The following is a 20,440-nucleotide window of genomic DNA, read 5'->3' as shown; positions in this document are numbered from 1 at the left end:
ATTTATGTCTACATAATACATACTAGTTTAATGTCTGTATATATGAAATATTATATTATATGAAATATTATATTTCAGTTATTGTGTTTTTCTACTGTTTTTATTGCTTATTTATAATACTTGTTTTTTATTTTTATTTTTTATTTTTCATTTTTCATTTTATTTTTATCTTGTCTTTCTTTACTATGTCTCTTGTGTGCACTTTAACTCTATGCTGCTGTAAGCCTGCAAATTTCCCCGCTGCGGGACTAATAAAGGATTATCTTATCTTATCTTATCTTATCTTATAATATTTCAGTTATTGTGGATTCTTTACTGTTTTTATAATACTTGTTTTTCTTTTACTATGTCTCTTGTTTACACTTTAACTTATGCTGCTGTACTATTAAAGGTAATTATCTTATCTTATCTTATCTTATCTTATCTTATCTTATCTAACATATAAGCTTCGTGTTTTACTGGTTGCTCAATATCCAGAGCCTCGGGTTCCCTCTCTCTGTAAGTGGGTGGTGTCAACCATCCTCTGGCTGTTGATGAAGATGATGATGATGAAGATGATGAGGAGGAGGAGGAGGAGGAGGAGGAGGAGCTTACTGCAGATGTTGACTGCTTCAGGACTTATTGCTAAAGTTGAGCACAGATTTCTGCAGCGCCGCACATGAGCTGCAGCTTGTTCCACAGGAAACAAGCAGAGGCAGCAACCAGCTCCTCCTTTTTATTTCCGGGGTGGTGGGGTAATGATCTCCACTTTCACGCTCTACCTGGACCTCGTGAATGCATGTAGCCGAGCAGCGTTACACTCAAACCGACGACCACCACCGGATCACGTCCGCTACGTCACACAGCACCGACAGCACCGACAGCATCAGGTACGAGTGTCAGCCGGTGAGAGATGCGATGGACGTGGATGACTTTAACGCAGTGGAAACACGGTTTTAATGAGTGTGTTTCACTGCAGAGCTAATAGGCTACCGGTCCATGTGACGCCACTCATTAACAGCAAATGTTGTTTTAATAGAGAAATGACATGATCGGGTGTTTTTTTATTCTTTTCACTAAAAACCATCTTAAATCACACGTGTTTAGAGGTGTGACCTGAAGTCCACGTTTCACATCCTCCTCCTGTGTGAGCTCTGAGCCTGGTGGACGGTAAGCGTGTGTTTGACACATGGGAGGAAGCTGGTTCCTTTATGATCGTTTCTCTGTGTCGTCCCCGATAACATTTAGTCACTTTAGTTTAGTTTAGTTTATTAAAGATCCCCATTAGTCTACACACCATAGTGGAGACTATTCTTCCTGGGGTCCAGGCAAAAGATATTACAATACAGATTAAAAGAAAAAAGTGCAGTACAGCATGATCATTGTTGGTGACCAAAACACAAACTTAGTAACCAACATTTACATTACATGTAAATAATGCAAAAAACAGAGAATTAAAAACAAATTATTTTTGTCAGTCCAAAAATACCTTAAATAATAACCTAATCTACTCTAATTTCCTTTCTGATTATTGCTGCCTTAAGTTTCCTTTTGAATTCACCTTTATTCCTGGTTAGAGTCAAATATGAGGGGAGCAGATTCCAGTATGCAATGGCTCTGTACATTACTGTTTTTTTGAGTGCATTGGTTTTGGGTAGAGGACAAGTAAAGTGACCACTTAGTGCCTGTCTGGTATTATATCCATGTCTCTCATCTACAGGCGATAGCTGTAAAGACAAACTGACGGGTTTCTGTGAGGAGTACACATTATTTAGAAACAGAATAAGGCTGCATGCCAGTCTTTCATCCACTTTACAGACAGTTATGTAGGTAAATACGGAAGTTTTGTCTTTTAAAAAAACGAAACATGTGTGACCGCATCACTGCTCAAATATAATATGCTGTAGGTATGAACATTGAATTATTATAAAATGATTCAAATTGGGGTAGAAGAAAAAAAAAAAAGAAGATAAAAAGCTTTCAAAAATATAAATAGCCTGCAAGGAAAACTCAGATCAGGTTGTACAATATAGGCTAGATAAACAAGATTAAAATAAAGTGCAGTTTAAGAAATTAAAATGAAACAGCAAATAAGCACAGGATAAAAAACAACGTAAGAAAAACGAGACATGTGTGACCGCATCACTGCTCAAATATAAGTCCATATAAATCAATATAAGATGATGTCTTACTGTATTTATGTCTACATAATACATACTAGTTTAATGTCTGTATATATAATATTTCAGTTATTGTAGCCATATTGCAGAGCAGATCCTGCCCTAATTTCGTTAGTCAACTACTGGGACACATGGTGCTTGTTCCTTTCAAAGACCCCACTACGCTTTCATTATTTGGCATATATTAAGAAGGGGAAATCATTTAAATCTTGGCAGCTGTGAATTTGCAACCAAGTCTTTTTAACTTGATAAATGAAAGTACATTAAAAAAATTAAAAATTGTCAGATGATTATTAGCAGTTTTTGTTTCATTGAATGACTGAAAGGTGTACACCTCTATTATTTTAAGGTTAACCATATTCCCAAGTAAATTTGTCAATAAGTGGCAATTTTATTTTTTATTAATCATCATCTAGGCTTTACACTGGGAAATTGGATTATGTGGGATTATTCCAAAATGTACAAATGGAGTACAAAGTGAATTCAACTAAAATAGATAGTTAATTTGTTTGGATGTAAAATAGCCCCAGTATATTTGATGTTACAAGCATTGTTATTATGTAAAACAGGGATGCATAACGAAATTCAGTTGTAGCCAATTTGTAACACTACAAACACATGACAAACAAAACAAAACAGTAATACAATCCTGTAGTGCAATTTTTGAAATGCGTCATAAGGAATGTAAACAGCAGCAACAAAAAAAAAATTCTGGCAGACATCTTCACATAAAAAATTCAACATTTCCCATCCATTTTGACTGATGTTTGAGCACCAAGCATGATAAACACAAAGTCCGCCTCCTCTCGTCCCAAAGGAGTCCAGCGCTCTGTCCTGCTGTCCATCCGTCAAGTGCTTGACCCGGGATGAACGATGGAGCCAGGTCTCTGTAGAGATATCAGACATTCAGCTTTAGGCTGGGTAGTGGAGTAGCATTAGGCCCTAGAGGGTTAGCCTAGCCTCCGTCTCGGCTCTCCTCTATCTCCTCCCTGGGGCAGTTTGGTGGCGTATGGTACAGAGGGTCTGGCTGATTGGTCAGCCCTAGGATGTCATCGTCTCTAAATCCTCTGCACTCAATCTAATTCCCACGCTTACTTTTCAGATGTTGATGAATGTATTCTGTCTTATGCCATTTGTGACACACTGGAGCCCTTACAGCTATGTGTACATTTAGAATTTAAGGGTGCTTAATACTGCTAAAAAGCCATGTCGCTCTGAGGCAGTATTTTAAGTCTTATTCATTTACCTATTCATCAGGATTTTTGTTAAGTTTAGTAAGTGTGACTGTTTCTATCTTTTTGTTTCTAACATTGAAAGGGCATGTGTGATGGGTGGGATATGAAAGTGGATTCCATAGCTGAATGTACGCATGATTTTACACACCTGTAAGATTGTTTCAACATCAGGCCCTCCAATGCTTAGGCTCTAAAGCTTGTACAGCTCATCATCACACCCCTAATGTAAGCTTTAAATGCTTCCCATCTTACGCTTGCATTAGTCTGATCCTTGTTTATATGGAAACAACCTCTTTGATTGTAAAAAAAAATAGGCCTCCGTCAAACAGCAGTTTAGTCTAACTGGTGAGGGTAGTGGTTTCTACAGGCTTGTGTCTTACTTACTGCATCTTATTTGCAAAGCACCTTATCAATCTAGGAAGGCATTCATTAATTTACTCACTTTCAGTTACCCCATTGGCCCCTAAGTGTCCATTAGGCAGTATATGGATATATACCAATGACACACTGGTGTCATGCTCACGTACTCTGTCTCCTCTCGGCAAAGCTACACTACTGAGATGTGTGAAGCAATTCTGTGACACTGTTTCCTTGTTTTTCTTACAGATTATCCCTGCGGAGAATTACTCCTCGGATTCAACAATGGCTGTTTAAAACGTCCATACATCGCAGCCTTCCAGTGACACTCTCTCCTCCCTTTCTCTTCTCTTGGTCTACACCCTCATTCCATTTCCATTCCAATATATATATATTATTTTTCTATTATACATCTCAGTTTCTGGTGCTCACAGGAACTAGTCAGTCTTCTTTGTCACTTCCCTGTTACCTGATCCGAGTTGAGACTGAAGGCTGTTAATCCCTCACAATGGTTGCTGACGTAGACTCGGCGTCTCAGGACAGCGGTGTGCGGCTGAAGCAGGAGATTTCGCTCCTCCATGGGGTCTGTCTGATCGTGGGAAATATGATCGGCTCCGGTATCTTTGTCTCACCTAAGGTAAGAGTGTCTGCTTTGTTAGCCTAATTGCATTGACGTATTTGCCCTGATTCAAATTTCTTTTTTTTTTATATCGTTAAAAGAAAATGTTTTCATGCTCTTTGATTGTTAAACTCATACTATTTATAATTCTGAAAAACGAATTTTGTGATTAAGGATATGGGTTTCCTATTTTAATCTTGGTACCAGTTCAACTGACAGCTTTCAAAGCACTCTTAAAAACTGAAACGATCAGGGAAATGCACTTGAGTTATTCTAAACCACACCCACTAAACATGTTAGGCAATAAACCAGAAGTAAGACAACTCTGGTATGTAATGAAAATCTTTCATGTGTTCTTTTTTTTTTTTTTTTCCTTCTTGAAAGTGTACTTTCTTGTATATCGTAAACATATATTATGTCATATGCTCTATATTCTCTGCTCTCGTTTGTTGTCCTGCAGGGGGTTCTTAAGTACACAGGCTCGTTTGGCCTGTCCCTGGTAGTGTGGGCCTTTGGAGGGATATTTTCAGTGTTTGGAGCTCTGTGCTATGCTGAGCTGGGTACTACCATCCGCAAATCGGGAGCCTCCTATGCCTACATCCTGGAGGCCTTTGGAGGGTTCTTAGCTTTTATTCGGTATGTATTTACTTTACTCTTTCTCCCTGCAGACATCCCTTTTACTATTGTCCTGGAAACTACTACACACAATAGAAGCGCAGTACTTGTTCTACCATATGGTCTTTATTCAAGTCTACCAAACATGAAGTTTAGTGTGACTAACATGAGTGTTGGTCTATATGGCTTGTACATATGGCATAATATAAGTACAGGGTTAAGTACTTTCTACTCTAAGTCTGGTACCCTTTTCACAGCTATTATTGTTAGCAATTACCAATGTGGTTATCTTTCATAAATTAACTTTGTTCCAATTGTCACTTTTATTCTGACATTATAACCTGCAGTGTATTACAACAATATTTTGCAGGTAAATTCTTAACTTTTAATGCAAAGCTCATATACACAGCACAGTATAGTAGATTTAGTTTCCTCCAGCAAATGGTTCGTCTTATGGAGACACATTTGCAAATGTGCCTGGAGAGTTGTGTAACTCTATCTCAATCTGTGTGCGTAATCAGATTTGCAGATTTGTAAAATTGTAAAACAATCTCTAAATGCCTGCTGAGATTTGTGAGGGAATCTGCAAATGTGAAATCACAATCCGTGTGTGCATAATCACATTTGTAAGTTCAAATCAGATTTGAAAAAAAAAAAAAATATCTGTATACGCATGTGAAACTATTGTGTGAAAAGCCTAAAGTATTTTGCCCCAAGATTTGGAAATACAGACAGGTTATCAGTTACAACTCAGCAGGCCTCTCAAATGAATTGTCCTTTTACATGTGACTTCTGCTGCCCTTCCATGGCAGAGATCTGCAAATGTGTGTGGAGATTTATCTGTAACCTACCACTCCGTCTTCACTGGGCTTCAGTAGAAATACAGCCTACACGCTTAGTCTACATACCCATCATCACGCACACGTGCCTGTTTCGCGTGTTCACTTCAGCTGGCCATAAATTATGGATTTAATCTGTGTTTGCAATCGGCACTCAAACCAGAGCATCCTGCACGCAAGGCACTGATCTTGTCGGTTAACGGTTAATAATCAGTTAACAAAGGTCAGCGATTGGTCAGGAAAAATTCTGAATACACATGTGCAGATTCCTGTACATATTAACAATTCTGATCACACATACATGGGTTGAGATACAGTTCTGCAACTCTCCACACACATTTTAAAATAGGTTTAGAAATTTGGGAAAGCCATTTTCCCCAATGGTGGAGATATAGAAAATGTCTGTTATTATTCATTGTCATCTTAATACAGTTTAACAAAAGATTGGTCGTATTTATGCCTTTTTATAATGAAGACCTTTTTTAATTCTGTAGACTGTGGACATCCTTGTTGATTGTTGAGCCGGCTTGTCAGGCAGTGATAGCTCTGACCTTCTCCAACTACCTGGTCCAGCCCTTCTACCCCACCTGTCCAGCCCCCTATGTTGCTGTCCGCCTCATCGCTGCTGTCATCATATGTAAGGCTCTCCCTGTACTAAACACACTAACATGCTCTCACAGTTAATTTTGTTCGTGTGTGGAACTGTATTTGGTGGCATTTCTTGGCCAGGTTACAGCAGATGTGTATGAGCACGTTTGTTGTGTTTCCATACACAAACCTTAAAACTAGGGTTGCGACCCGACACAACGTCCTTGTCTTATACACAACTCTCTCCGTTGCTGTTGTAGCTGACGGAGAACTAGCATTCTGGAAAATGAGAGAAAATGATTACGCTAATATTCCCTTTTTCTTATGAGGTGTTTTAGGGCTGCCACCGTTTTATGCAACTCACAGTGCAACGCTCTTCTCCCGCTTGCCTGCATGCCTCTGTTTGAGATGCTGGAATAATTTAGTCGTTGTGCTAATTTTAGTTACCACAGACTTCAGACAATAATGTTTAGCTATTTATTAACTGCCGTTTCTTCCTACCTCTTTTTTTTCTCTTATCAGGTCTGCTGACTTGTGTGAACTGTATGAAAGTGAAATGGGGTGCTATTCTTCAGGTCATCTCCACCGTAGCTAAGGTCCTAGCTCTCATCGTCATCATCATTACTGGCCTGGTTAAGCTTGGACAAGGTAGGAGTTATTAAAAAAACTCTATGACTCCATCAACACTGACGGAATGCTGTAAATGGTTAAAGCGTTAGTTAAAATGCATTACTTTAATGATTAACCAATAGATAACATTTGACATGGACAGCTTGATTAAATATACATCAATTATTTAGCCTTAGAGGATGAAAGCAAAGCATGCTAACAGATCTTCATGTACTGGGCTCATTTTAACAACCCTGTTGGTGTAGGTTTTGACCAGAACTTTGAGGACTCATTCAAAGGCTCCAAATTGAACCCTGGTGACATGGCCTTGGCCCTCTATTCAGCACTCTATTCCTACTCCGGCTGGGACACACTCAACTTCATCACAGAGGAGATCAAAAACCCAGAGAGGTACGAGGTCTGTTATTTCAGAAGGGTTTTAAAACAAGCCTGATTGACTTAACCCCATAACCTAACACATTTTAAATCTGTAAATCTAGTATTTCATAAATAAAAGTTATCTGACTTGTGAATTTCACAAGTCATCATGTCCTGATTTTACCCAGTATGAACTGTATGCATCACAGGTAAAAAATGAACTGAGAATTTGTACATCCTCTCTGCTCTGTTCAGAAAATATTTAAGATACGACTGAGATCTTTGAGTTAATAAAATCCACTTTTCTCACTTTCAGGAATCTGCCTTTGGCCATCGGTATTTCCATGCCCATTGTCACTGTGATCTACATCTTGACCAACATAGCTTACTACGTCGTCATGGACGTAGAAACAGTGCTCACCAGTGAAGCTGTCGCTGTGGTGAGTAACTTAGTGCATTCTCCTTGTGCACTAAAGAAGCTGTATATGAGCAGTAACCAAATCCAACAGACTGACCGTGTGCACACTAATGCCTACCTATAAACTCTGTAAGTACATCACAGAACTGACCCAAATTGACAGCATATGCTCAGCCTTGTAGGAACAGCAGGGTTTGATCTTTCCTTCCTGCCTTCTGCTGTCCTCTCTTTCAGTCTGGCTTGCAGCCACGGCACTAGTGTCTGGTTCGGCATTCCCTTTAGGTTATCTGTGGCTGTAGGATCGAGATGATGGCAGGAACCTCATTTAGTTAAAGAGGTTAGCGCCCCACACAGGAACATGAGGACTTGATGATGTGATTAGAGCATTGAAAGGAGGAAGAGTTGTACTGGAGGCATAATCTGGTTTTATGCCTCCATGCCGATGATAGCTGTGGCCGGTTGTCCATCAGTCATGTTCTCGTGAACACCGCAATATCTCAGAAACGTATGAAGAGTCATTTCTTCAAACTTCAAGGTTGAAGGGATTCTAATCTGGTGGTCAAAGGTCACTGTGACCTCACAAATCCCATCTTTGGCCAAAACATACACGTCTTATCGGATAAAATTATAATATTGTGAAATTATAGACAAACATGGATATAAATTGTAACTTGACTGGTTGGCGAAAGCACTCTAGTTTAATAGAGTATTCATTGTTACTGGTGTTCTATCAAGCCATGGGCTTGTCAATGATGCTGGATTTGTCATTGAAAATTCATAATATTTAACTTTACACTTGTTTGCTACAAACATTTTAAAGTACATCCTAATTTAAGATGCATATGCATTAAGAATTAGGCTTAATAAGGCTTCTTTGAGTTTTCAGAGATATTACTCTAATTTGCATACAGGTGTCAAAGTTGATGGACAATGTTTTCCAGATATCAAATTTTTAATGTTAAGATGTCGGCCATATTCTCTGCCCAGAGAATTGTTTTTGTTGCTGCTGTTTACATTCCTTATGGTGCAAGGTCAAAAAAAGCACTACATCAATTCATTCCTATTATTGTTTTGTTTTGTTTGTCATGTGTTTTGTTCTGTTGCAAATTTCGTTGTGACTGCCGGTGCTGCATAATGACATTTAAGGATCCTTGAATGTTGTATTTCACAGATTTTAATATGTATCATCAGAGTTATCAGCTGTTTTTTGCTTTCATTTGCGAACACTAATCCTGCATTTCAACGTTGAGGGCCACTGATCTTGCCAATAAATTCCTGTTAGAAACTCTTTTGTATGTCTCCTCAGACATTTGCAGATGAGGTGCTGGGCTGGGCTCGATGGCTGATCCCGCTGTCTGTGGCCATATCCTGCTACGGAGGCCTCAACTCCTCCATCATCGCTGCCTCCAGGTCAGTACATAAGGGCACAACTGAATGCAGATTTACCTCGCTATGCTACCAAAATCCTATTTCTGCCTGTAATGTTTTGAAATTGAAAAGTATCAGCAAAACTAAGAGCAAACTTGATGACGTGTTTTCAACATTTCGTTTCTCCTGCAGGTTGTTTTTTGTTGGTTCCAGAGAAGGCCACCTGCCCAATGTGCTGTGCATGATCCACATCAAGCGTTTAACTCCAATTCCTGCCCTGCTTTTTAATGTTGGTACCACATATTTTGGGGCGGTCTTAGTATTATACTGTGTGTATTTCGGTGTGTTAACAACTGTGTCCCTGATGCTTGCCTGTTACTAAACTCAAACAATCTTCTTTTCAGGGTGGCATGTCTCTGTTCTACCTGTCTGTGCCTGATGTTTTCCAGTTAATCAACTACTTCAGTTTCAACTACTGGTTGTTCATCGGCTTGTCAATAGCCAGCCAGATCTACCTGCGCTTCAAAGCTCCTGATATGCACCGGCCTGTTAAGGTAAAAAATTGATTCAGCTTGAATGCTGATGACTCTGCCTTCCAGGAACATTTTAATTCCCCTCTCAGTGTGGCATGGAGTGAATGTGTCATATGCAGAGACAGGAAATTTAAGTCAGACAGGTAGCCACAGTGAAAAAGAAAGAAATATAATAAATATGCACTAAGTGACACATCTGTGGTAATGCAGTTTTGACTGGGGGGAAACTATATGTCTAGCCTTGCAGCAGGAGAGGCTGTAGACACCTGGAAAAATAGTATACGTTGTGTCTTTCCCATTGCCTTCACCCTGTTAGAAAGACGTATGCTGGCTAAACAGGCCAACCTTTGGCCAAAAGGTTCACATCATGACATCTCTTAAAGGTTTCTAGGTGATTTATCCATCACATCATTTACGGTCCACACACTTCATTAGATGCTGCGGCTGAACAGAAAACGAAATAAACAGTAAACATAAAAAGTAAGAAGATACGGAAAGCTACGATCTGTCCTCTAAACAGATACGGTCGGAAAGATAACGTGCTACTGTATCTATATTCTTCTAAGCATGCTAGACCTGTATTTATGTTTGTTTACCCATCAACAGTGTCTCCATTCAGGTATGACCAGCCTCAACAGGGACTTTTAGTTATGATGACAATGTTAAAAGCCCATGATGTTTTGAATCTAATCACGTAGCTTATTTGGTTGGTCTTAGTAACCATAAAAGTGACTGCACTGCATACTGGCTGAGCAATCTAAGAATGATTACAGCCACTATTTTATAATCAGAGTAATGTGGTTATAATGTTTGTAAATTAAATGTTTTAAAGTTTTCAACATTTCTTCTTCCCAACCTTTTGCTACACTGCCTTCCTCTTTTCTGCTTCCTCTTTCTTACTGAACCTTTTATATCGTCCTCTGTCTGTCCTCTCTCCCTTCCCCTGCAGCTCTCTTTGTTCTTCCCGATTGTCTACTGCCTGTGCAGCATATTCCTGGTTGTGGTTCCCCTCTACAGCGACACCATCAACTCGTTGGTGGGAATATCTGTGGCGTTGTCCGGTGTACCGGTCTACTACCTTTGCATCTACCTGCCAGCTAGCTCACGGCCAGCCTTCCTCAGAAACATGCTTGGTAAGAGGCTTCAACTGACGCCGTTGTGCACGTCATCGCAGTGGTCATGATTGTTTTGGGAGACCCTCACACTCCATTGACAAATATTATTTTGTTAGAATCCCTACACTTTAATTTAGATGCACATTATAGAATTAATGACGATTCAACCGTCAAACAAATATGCATGAGTACCATCATGCCTGAAAAAACATTTTCTGCTTATAAGGTGCAATGCCATTTTCAGCTTTAAATAACGTACATTTGTACTAAAGTAACATTTAGATAAAAGCCTGACAGATGACATGGAGTGGATTTATAAGACTTGTATAGACATTTGGCAGTTAAAAAAAAAAAATCTGATCAAGATATAAATGGGCACATAGTAATTCATTTTAACTTAAACACAAGATGTTAAAAATGTTGATACAGATCCTTAAGATTTTTTTCTTTTTTTTTAATTAGTGTGACGAGGATGCATAATGAGGGTACAACATTTTAGAGTTGAAAAATCAACCTGCCAGTGCTCTCTGGTTGGAAAGAAACTGTAAGAGTGACACTGTTTTGGCATAATATCTTGTTCGGTTGTATCGACCCAAAGACACATCTACAATAGGCAAATATGGGTTAATATTTTGGCTTGACTAATTGATACATTCAGAGTCAGGGTATGTAAACTGTAAAAATAATCCCTGTGCATGAATGTGGGATTGTATTATGGCTAACCTCTTAAAGTAGCTTACAAGTATTACTGTAAGTTGCATGTAGACCAGCTACCATTTGCACGTGTACATTTTCATTGTCTTGGTGTTAAGACCTGAAGAGTGATTGAGATTACTGTTTCAAAGTTCAGTGTACTATTGAGCCCACATACTGTTCTAGTACTAACAAAGGGTTCTGTAGTGCAAGTATAGAACCTGCAGTTGAAGAATATCCCCTCCTAAAACAATGTATTTAATGCTTAATGTTTAAACTAGTACTCCTACACTGTGTTGTTGTTATTATCTCTGCAAGGAGAATATTTTTTGTCTTGTTATGTCTGCGTGCTCAAAGACCTCTGGTGGTTGCCGTGACCTTTTATTTCCTGTTTTTTTTTTCTCACTTTTATTGTTTTGGACGCTGTGTTCAGCTAACAGAACTACACACACATCTGACTGCATCACTGCTGCTCTGCACCCAGAGACGCCTTGATGTGCCTTTTTTATTGGGCATCAACCTCACGTTGACACATGTGTAGTCCAAAAAATAGACTTATAGGCTAAATAATCACACATAACTAGCTGTTAACTGTGTTTTCAAAGACGATCTCTACTGCAACCTTTTGATTCTTTTGTTTTTTTTAACTCTGCAGATCACCTCTCTCTGTACACCCAAAAACTGTGCATGTGTTGTGTGACATCGCCCGATATCGACCTGGACAATTTAGACCCAGAGAAGATCAAATGATGGAGCAACAAAACCCTTGTGAAAATGATGTATGGAGGAATGGAAGAGGAAGAATGAACACAAAGGAAGCAGAGAGCTTCAGACAATCAGGATTTAGATAAGTATAGCTGGATTGATTTAACAGTGGATGAAGAAACTCGAGAGGTGAGCTCGACACACCTCTTTCTTTCCTCCTCTCTCACGCACAAGCCATATAAATGAAGAAGCAGGATTTTACTCTGCATGATTACACATTATGCTCGGTGTAACCCTCCAAACAACAGCACTCTATAGATTAACTCAGTGGAACTTGAGCACATTCACATGCTGTTACACAGTACAGTGTTGGCTGTGTAATTCCCTCCACACATGTGCCCACACACCTGCAACCCACACGCACATAAGATGACAGAAAGTCTCAGGGTGACACTGCGACAAATGGAAAGTAACTACCTGACCCACAAGGAATTGACTTGGCAAACATGCTTCAGTTGATTTGTTCACAAACAGGAGGTTGTTGCAGAAGTACATGTGTATTTAAATACATTTACGCCTTAAAACGTAAATGTTTCAATTGGCAAATTACCTGTCTGATGTTGATGCAATCTAGTGTGTGGTTCTCATAAATGTATTACAGTTCATTTTTTTTATGTTAGTTCAAACATCAACTGAATCGGTGTGGCAGCCAGACGATGTCCAAAAACGTTGTTCTTGGGCTTTTTGACAGACTTCTGAAAACTGCGGCAAATTTGCACATCACATATCAATCTGTTTTGTTGTACAACTACCTTGGTTATAGAAAAGCTTTATTCTTATCTATAAGTGTACTGGATGACCAAATGGACAGATCAGTAATAATTAGCTTGGTTAGAAGAAGAAAGAGATTATTTACAAAAGTGCTGTTATTTTTTTCAAGCTTGTTATCATGTGACAGTTGACTATGATTATGATGATAAATCCATCTCTATGTGCATCCTGTTTTTGTTCTACTTCCATAAATCCTTTGAATGCATCTTCAGGGCTATTTTTGATTTCTGGTGCCACCTAGTGGTCGCTTATATTTACTTCCAGGGAAAAGCGATGAGATTTTTCCATGTGTCATTCAAGAGTCCATCTAGAATTTCCACATTTTTGTTTATGCTGTTTCTGTCACCTTGTTCTCTCTTCAAACACAAACCGGTGAAAGTAATGTTACTTAAGGGTTATGGAAAAAAAAAAAAGGTACACTTATGTTGTGGGGTTTTTTCTGAATCAATCAAACGTACTTGCCAGACTCCTCTGGGTAATGTTTGTCTTCAGAATGCGGTTTTCTCAAACAAACGTAAACCAATGTGCACACATCGTTGCTGATATTTTTGAACTTTTTCTTTTTACCCATTCTTGTCTTAAGAGTTTGTTTCACAAATAGTATATTTAATGTAATGTTGCCTTGTGAATATATCACCAAATTGGACCATTTATTCACCGTGCATAGCCAAAGGTCTTAAACGGGCTGATAGTTGGACCATCTTTCTGCTCACAGAGTGCTGTGAGCCAGTAGCAAAGTGTCTCTGCTTTCTGGTTTGAAAATTATAGCTGTAGTGAGTTGAGGTACAAGTAGAAACGAGTCAAACGGTGATGTTTTGTGCTGTTGTCCTTATAATACTGTATGTGCCTTCTGTGAGTGTGGTCCACCAAAGGCCCTGTCTATTTTTGATGAAGCTCAGTTAACTCTCAGCTGGAAATAATCAGGACCTGGATTGAACTATATTTACTGTCTTGACTTAAGCACTTCCACAACACCAGCCAGATAATTGTTTAATGTTGCTTCCTCTGGGATCAGTGTCATCATGTAAACCAAGTACTAAACTAGTCCGTTTTGTGTGTGTTGTTTAGAAGAAAACCACCATATATCTGCTGTGAATACAGAATATTCTCAATGTATTTTCATGTATAGTTATTGTAAGAATTTCTTATATACTCAGAAATCACAGAACTTGAATGTTGCAGTATATTTGATGTGTTTCTTCGGGTACCAAATTCTGTGTCTGTTCTGGTTGGGTTGGGTTTGCTAAAGTTGTGAATTCGTAGAATTGGGTCTTAAATGCTTGCTTTGATGACTGTTTTTATTTATTATGTGTTGGACAAACCAAATGGCAAGACATGCTTTTCAGTGGAGGAAGTCTTGTTTGCCCGAGACTGATGCTTTAAGGTGCTGTGTTTTATTTGAATAAAGGCAAGTACAAAATGTGTGTTTCAGTGACTTTGACTGTTCTAATCCGTTGTCCTGTACCCGACCTGGAAAACATGGTGGCTGACAGCCACTAGAGGTCATGGTCTTGTAACACTTCATGACATCCCTTCTAACTGCAGTGACCGTTGCTTTAGCTTCACCAGGTACCTTTTTCTTTATAAACGGTTTCCTAAAAACTTAATTGAAGCTGTTATTTTCAAGTTTAATATAATTTGTTAAAAAATTCTGTACATATATAATGAGACTCTTGAGGTGTTGAACTGCTGGTATGAAAAAGTTAATTTGAATAATTTACATCGCTGTTTAAGTTTCTCCTTCATAAACCATTTTCTGACCTTTTTTATAAATAGCAAGCCAGCTTTTTAAAAACTTTGAGGTTAGGTAACTTGTGATGAGAAACTGATTTGCCAGCACTCTTTTAAAGTTTTCCTATAAAGACGTTATACATTTAGATTTACCCCGGAAAAACTGTATACAGGCATGCAACAGCAGACTAATGCAGAACAAAATCTTATGTTCAGATAGTAACGTAGTAGTTCTACACTTTTATGTGAGCACAATAATGCTCAACAAACAGCAGTGTTCTTTCTCATAGCTACAGGATTGCAACCAAAGTCGATATTTAGAGTTGCAGAGAATTAAAAACCAACATAGCTGTCAGAGTCAGTTCAGCAGGCCACCAAAGTTAGTCTGATCTTCATGATGTTATTGTATTCACACTGCCTCCATGTCTTGGTGTCTCTGACTGACCGTCTTCCTTCCAGCCTCCTCAGGTGGCTGGCCAAGCCCCACCTCCTCTCCATCCATCCATCCACCTTGCCTCCCTGAGGGCTTGGTGCAGAGGCATCACATTTCAGCAGGGTGTGCACTCTTTGAGTCGAATACTGCCTGTCGATAGGCGCCTGTTCCTGGGGAGAGTTCTGCCTCCGTCCCTCCCCAGGAGTGGAGGGAGTTGGGTTCCACTGACTCATGCATAAAAGATAAAGAGGTGGAGGGGAAATGCAGCCAAGCACCACAACAGCTACTGTAACCGGTCTCACTCAGAGAGGGCAGGACGGGCTGCAGACAGAGTAAATAGTTAGCTTTAAAAGATCCAGGCTGCTTACGGTGGTCGTTGGCACCACTAATGCTCTGGAGGGAGACTCTGTCCTGGGGATGGGCAGAAGCACCGGGGTGCTGCTATTTGATGGGTGAGTGGCCGTCACACACTGGCACCAGCTTGGCATCATGGAGCTGTCTCGACGCCTGAACTGGATACGAAACCGACCCTGGAGGCCCCATGTCTGCCGCAGGGAGTTCAACCGTAAGTGTGTGTGAATCAAATGATTGGATTGTAGTCCTGATTTATACCAGTTCGGCTTTTCTCTCTGTCCTCGTATTTTGTGTTTCTTTCAAAATGTCTGTCCTCTGGGTCTAACTTAATTGTCTTAAGTGCTGCCGTGAACCTGAGAGGCTCCCAGTGAAGTCACCTGTGTCTTGTCAAATGAAGTGTTGATGATGACTCCTACAGACTGTGTTGCTGCTGCTCTACTATCCTTTATCAGCGTCATGCTGTGGATAATACACACTGTTATCTTTTGTTTCTGATGGTACTGGATGATTTTAAGCATGTAAATAATATACTGCACAGTCCTCCAGGTTTAGTGTCTTAAATTAGTAATGTGACTCAGTAAGTGGTACTCTCTCTTTTTCCAACAAGCAGGCGCCATATACACCCCCTACGGTGGACTAGGTGTCAGATAAGATCCATGTTGAGCGTGACATAGTATGGGGAATGACTGTTTCTGTGTGAAATTATACACCAGGTTTTATGAAGTTTCATGACATAAACTCCCTCTAATATCTTCTGCATTAATCATATCATTTGGACCCATTCCTAGACCAATGTAGTTGCAAACCGCTCATCACACCTGGTTAGGGGAAGACGGGGTCAAATAAGATGAAGGTGTCTCTAGTTGCAATAAAGTTTTACTGAAGCACTTCAGGATGATTCAAGACCTATTATAATATGTTAACATGAAAGGTTTTATTAAAATCCCATCAGAAAAGGTGTGCGGTCAATTTGATCAGACTTGAGTGAATTTTTTTTATTTAAAATGTACCTGTGTTAGCTGTGTAGGATCAGATTGATTACACCACTTTTTGCTGTGCTGAATGGGTCAAGTGGTGTAGTATTTAGGTCTGGTGTTGCTAACAAACTATTGTCCCAAAAAAAAAAAAAAGCCAAAATAAATTAGTCTGTGTCTTTTTAAGGTTTTTGACGAACTATAAACTTTGGATACATACGCACATGGGAACAGGTGTAGTGTTAATTGCGGAGAAAGTGGATCGATTGATGAACTGAGTGTACACTGGCTACTGTTGGTTGAATGTTGCTGAGCTGGAAAGATTTAGTCATTACAAACTCTGTCTTGAGCAAAGTACTGTTTTGTCCCACATCCTGTCGGCACTATTTTATGAAACTGTTTTCGAAGCAGACATGAGGACAGTGAGAGAGGAAATCATGTTTCTCTGCACACTAGAGTATTTAATTTACTCCCTGTGATCAACAAAATTTGTTTTTTCTAAACAAAGAATGACAGCTCTGTGTTTGTTTGTTTGTGTGCATGATTGCGTGTCTTTTCTGAGCCAATGTCTTGCTGTTAATCTGTGTGTAGTTGCCATTATATAGACTCAAGGCACTATATATGCTACCAAACTAACAAACACTAGGTTACCTAAACCTAAAACATCCTACAACGATGTTCAGGGACACTTTTACAAATGTAGAAAGAATTAAGGACACAGCATCCTTTTACATCAGCACTATGTTGTGTGATAATCTCATTGATTAGCTTGTAGGTTTTCTTGTAGTAAACATGTTCTCTCCAGCCTTTTTTATCTCACTGTCAGCAGTTTGAAGCCACCACTTCAAAGAGGAAGAAGCACTGAGGCTGAAGGTTATTGATTATTTCCTCAGAAGGCTTTGAGTGGCTTTGTCCTCTGCTGGTTATCTCAGTAGTTATTAATAAGAGAGTAGAGGTCAGGGTTTTACCAGCGGCGACCACAGAGAAGAGGCTTTGAGCATACAATAATATTATCTATGGCACTTCAGAACAAAGATACACAGGCTTTTAAAGCAATGGCTTTATTAGATATGATGGGTACCGCAATATCAAAGTTGTAATATCAGCTGCAATCAACTATTGATAAAAAGGCTAAAATAATTATTTGACTAAAACAGGAAGTTGATACAGTGAGGAGTGTTTTTATTGATCCATATTTTGTTTTTCATGATCCTGCTTTCTTTGGATCAGAAAAGTTGATTACCTCTTATCTAAGATGTTGATTAAACCTGAATCAGTCTGTTTTTTTTATTTTCCACAATGGCCGTTTATTCTGGATGTCACTCCATTTCCTGGTTAAAGTGTTGAGTATTCACTTTGAGTAAATCCTCTTGTTAATTCATCTGCTGATGGTTCCAAACATCTGAAGTTACAAAATATTCTCTTGACTTGTGTATGCATTAATAAATACATTTTATCTCACACATCTGTTATACGTGGCAGGTAGCTTTAGCAACCGCTCTCTTAAATTCAGTGATTAATTCATATCTACAAGCGAGGTGACTTACTCTGACAGCCTAGTCATCCTTTGTTTTTGCCTACAGGAATGCGTGTATTATGGTTGTTTTACACTCTGTGTTAGTGTTAGTGTGTGTGTTAGTGTGTGTGTGTTACAGCTCATACATCACACTGTTGTATGAGCAAACACAGTGGGGAGAAGAGTTAGATAAGATGCATTTAAAGGCAAGAAAATGACTCAATTTTACATCATCTTGTTTTCACTGTGCAACTGGAATACTTTGTTTTTATGACATGGCGGTAACTGGGCCATTAATAGTAGGGTGTTGGTTTGTGGCTCTGCGTAAATGTCATGTAACACTGTTGTGGCAGACCCCCGCTGTTCTGAACTGTGAGTGAATTCATGTTTTCATTTTGTCACTGTCTCTACCATTGTGATGTGTCACAGAAAGACAGTTAGACTTTGTCATTGTTTGGTTAGCGGTTATGGAGACAGATTTGGTGTTATGAATATTTTTCTGTTAGCTAGACTGTGCACTTCTACCTGCAAAATATCTGACTGTTTATGTGCTGACATAGTGGAAATGACAGTAGTGGGTATATCAGATAGTATTGTAGTTTTAGGTATTGTTTTGTAGGTTAATTAATCAGTGTGTTTCTACATTTGATTTGCTGCAAGTTGCCTCTTTCAACTTATGTACTGTTGGGATTACAGTCTAGACTTCTAATGCACACGAGTCCCATTGAACCCTTGACATTTGGTTACCACTTGAAATATACGTGGAAAATGTGGCATAAACATTTTAAAATAGGATTTATTTATCAAGTTCTTATCTCTAACAATTAGGAAAACGTCACCATTGTTGTATCTGTTTTCATCTTGACTGAAATCTGTGTTTCCATTAGCCACCAGTAGAGGGCCTTCACAGTTTGATAATATAACAACTGAATGCTGAATAACATCCTCATTACAGTTACACACACACACACACACACACACACACACACACACACACACACACACAACACACACACACACACACACACACAGAGTATTGTATCTTCCTCTACTAATTTCAGAGGGAAATTAATCAACACAAAAGATTGTACTTGCCCTCCACTCACAATGCCGTAGTTTGTGTAATGTGATGAAAAATGCTCTCCTCCTCCTCTGAAGACTGCGATTTGTTTTTCCTGTTTCTGGCACCACGCTGAGGGCAAAGTGCCACTCAGAGGATCATCCGACTGATTTTATGAATAATGTAGGGGCTAAAAGAGTAATACTCATTTTCTTCTAGCGAAGATGGACAAAACCACATGCGTCATTAATTACCTGTCATGCCGTCACTTTTTACTTTAAATGGAGCTGAGGCTATAATGGAGGTGTTCAAAACTAAACACTTAACCAGATTGTATTATTCTGTGTCAATGACCTGAAGGCACATTGTTCTTCTCCTGTATTCCGTTTATGTCAACCTCCCCTCTCTTTTCTGCACCTCTCTGTCCGTCACCTCTGCCCTTGATGCATTTGCTTTATTGCTTCCTTTCTCATCTCTCCTTCAGCCTCTGTTCTCACTTATAGTCCTCCATGCCCTGCGACCCCCCCCCCAATGGATTCTCATTATCCCCCCTGCCTCCCCTCTTCTCCTCTCTACAAACAGATTTGTAATGGTGCTCACTCGCTCAAAATCTTCCCACTCCATAGCAACGCGCCTCCTCACTACTGTAGCCTCTACTGCCACTGATGCAGGAGGCGGCGTTGGGAGGTAAAACTACATCAGAGGAGATTACATATTGCCTCGGCTCATTTTGCAGTTGTCAGCTGTAGCTGAAAATGATTCCCTCTGTCTCCCTCGCTGCTCACTTTCTTCCCCTCTTTTTTTCCCTAATTTCCTTTTATTTCTCTCACAAAAACCACTTTCCTCGGTCTTCTTTCTGTTCTGCTTATCTGCATGTTTCTCCGTCCCCCTCTCACCCTGAAAATAATTCAATTCAGAAGCTTTCAGGGCACATGTGAGTGTGGAATCGTGTTGGCCCTTTCTCTGTAATTTCACACAATAAAGTCAACAAGCAGGGCTGCTACGTGGGCTGCTTGTGAACACAGAGAGAAAGACTAATGGAAAAAGAAACAAAAGAAGAGTGAGAGAAAGAGGGAGGAGAGAACGAAATAAAGCACTGCCTGCACTTCCCAGAAAAGAAGGGCACGTGTTCATGTATATGTTTATATCTTCTGTAGCTCTGATTTATGTTTGACAGCAAGTCTAATATAGATGCCACTATTTTCACCAATCGTGATGATTAAAACTTCATACATGTATAATTAACTCCTGTTGTCATTCTACTATACTTTATGTGAAAAAAAAATACTAGTAAAAAAGAGCTGTAAAAT

The 20,440-nt window shown here is 39.4% G+C and overlaps 1 protein-coding gene across 1 annotated transcript; it reads left to right on the top strand.

Annotated features, from left to right (window-relative positions):
• The first annotated feature begins 620 nt into the window (after window positions 1-620).
• si:dkeyp-120h9.1 (Y+L amino acid transporter 2-like) lies at window positions 621-14,476 on the top strand. Its single transcript, XM_054605823.1, has 12 exons — window positions 621-869; window positions 4,001-4,388; window positions 4,831-5,006; window positions 6,319-6,461; window positions 6,935-7,060; window positions 7,288-7,432; window positions 7,716-7,839; window positions 9,124-9,227; window positions 9,378-9,474; window positions 9,590-9,739; window positions 10,668-10,851; window positions 12,182-14,476. The coding sequence occupies exons 2-12, from the start codon at window positions 4,260-4,262 to the stop codon at window positions 12,274-12,276; spliced, it is 1,473 nt and encodes a 490-aa protein (XP_054461798.1). The 5' UTR covers window positions 621-869; window positions 4,001-4,259; the 3' UTR covers window positions 12,277-14,476.
• Window positions 14,477-20,440: the final 5,964 nt, after the last annotated feature.

Source organism: Anoplopoma fimbria, chromosome 10 (assembly GCF_027596085.1).
Source record: "Anoplopoma fimbria isolate UVic2021 breed Golden Eagle Sablefish chromosome 10, Afim_UVic_2022, whole genome shotgun sequence".
Taxonomy (NCBI): Eukaryota; Metazoa; Chordata; class Actinopteri; order Perciformes; family Anoplopomatidae; genus Anoplopoma; species Anoplopoma fimbria.
The sequence above is the reverse complement of the archived record's forward strand: the minus strand, read 5'-3'. Positions and strand labels throughout refer to the sequence as shown.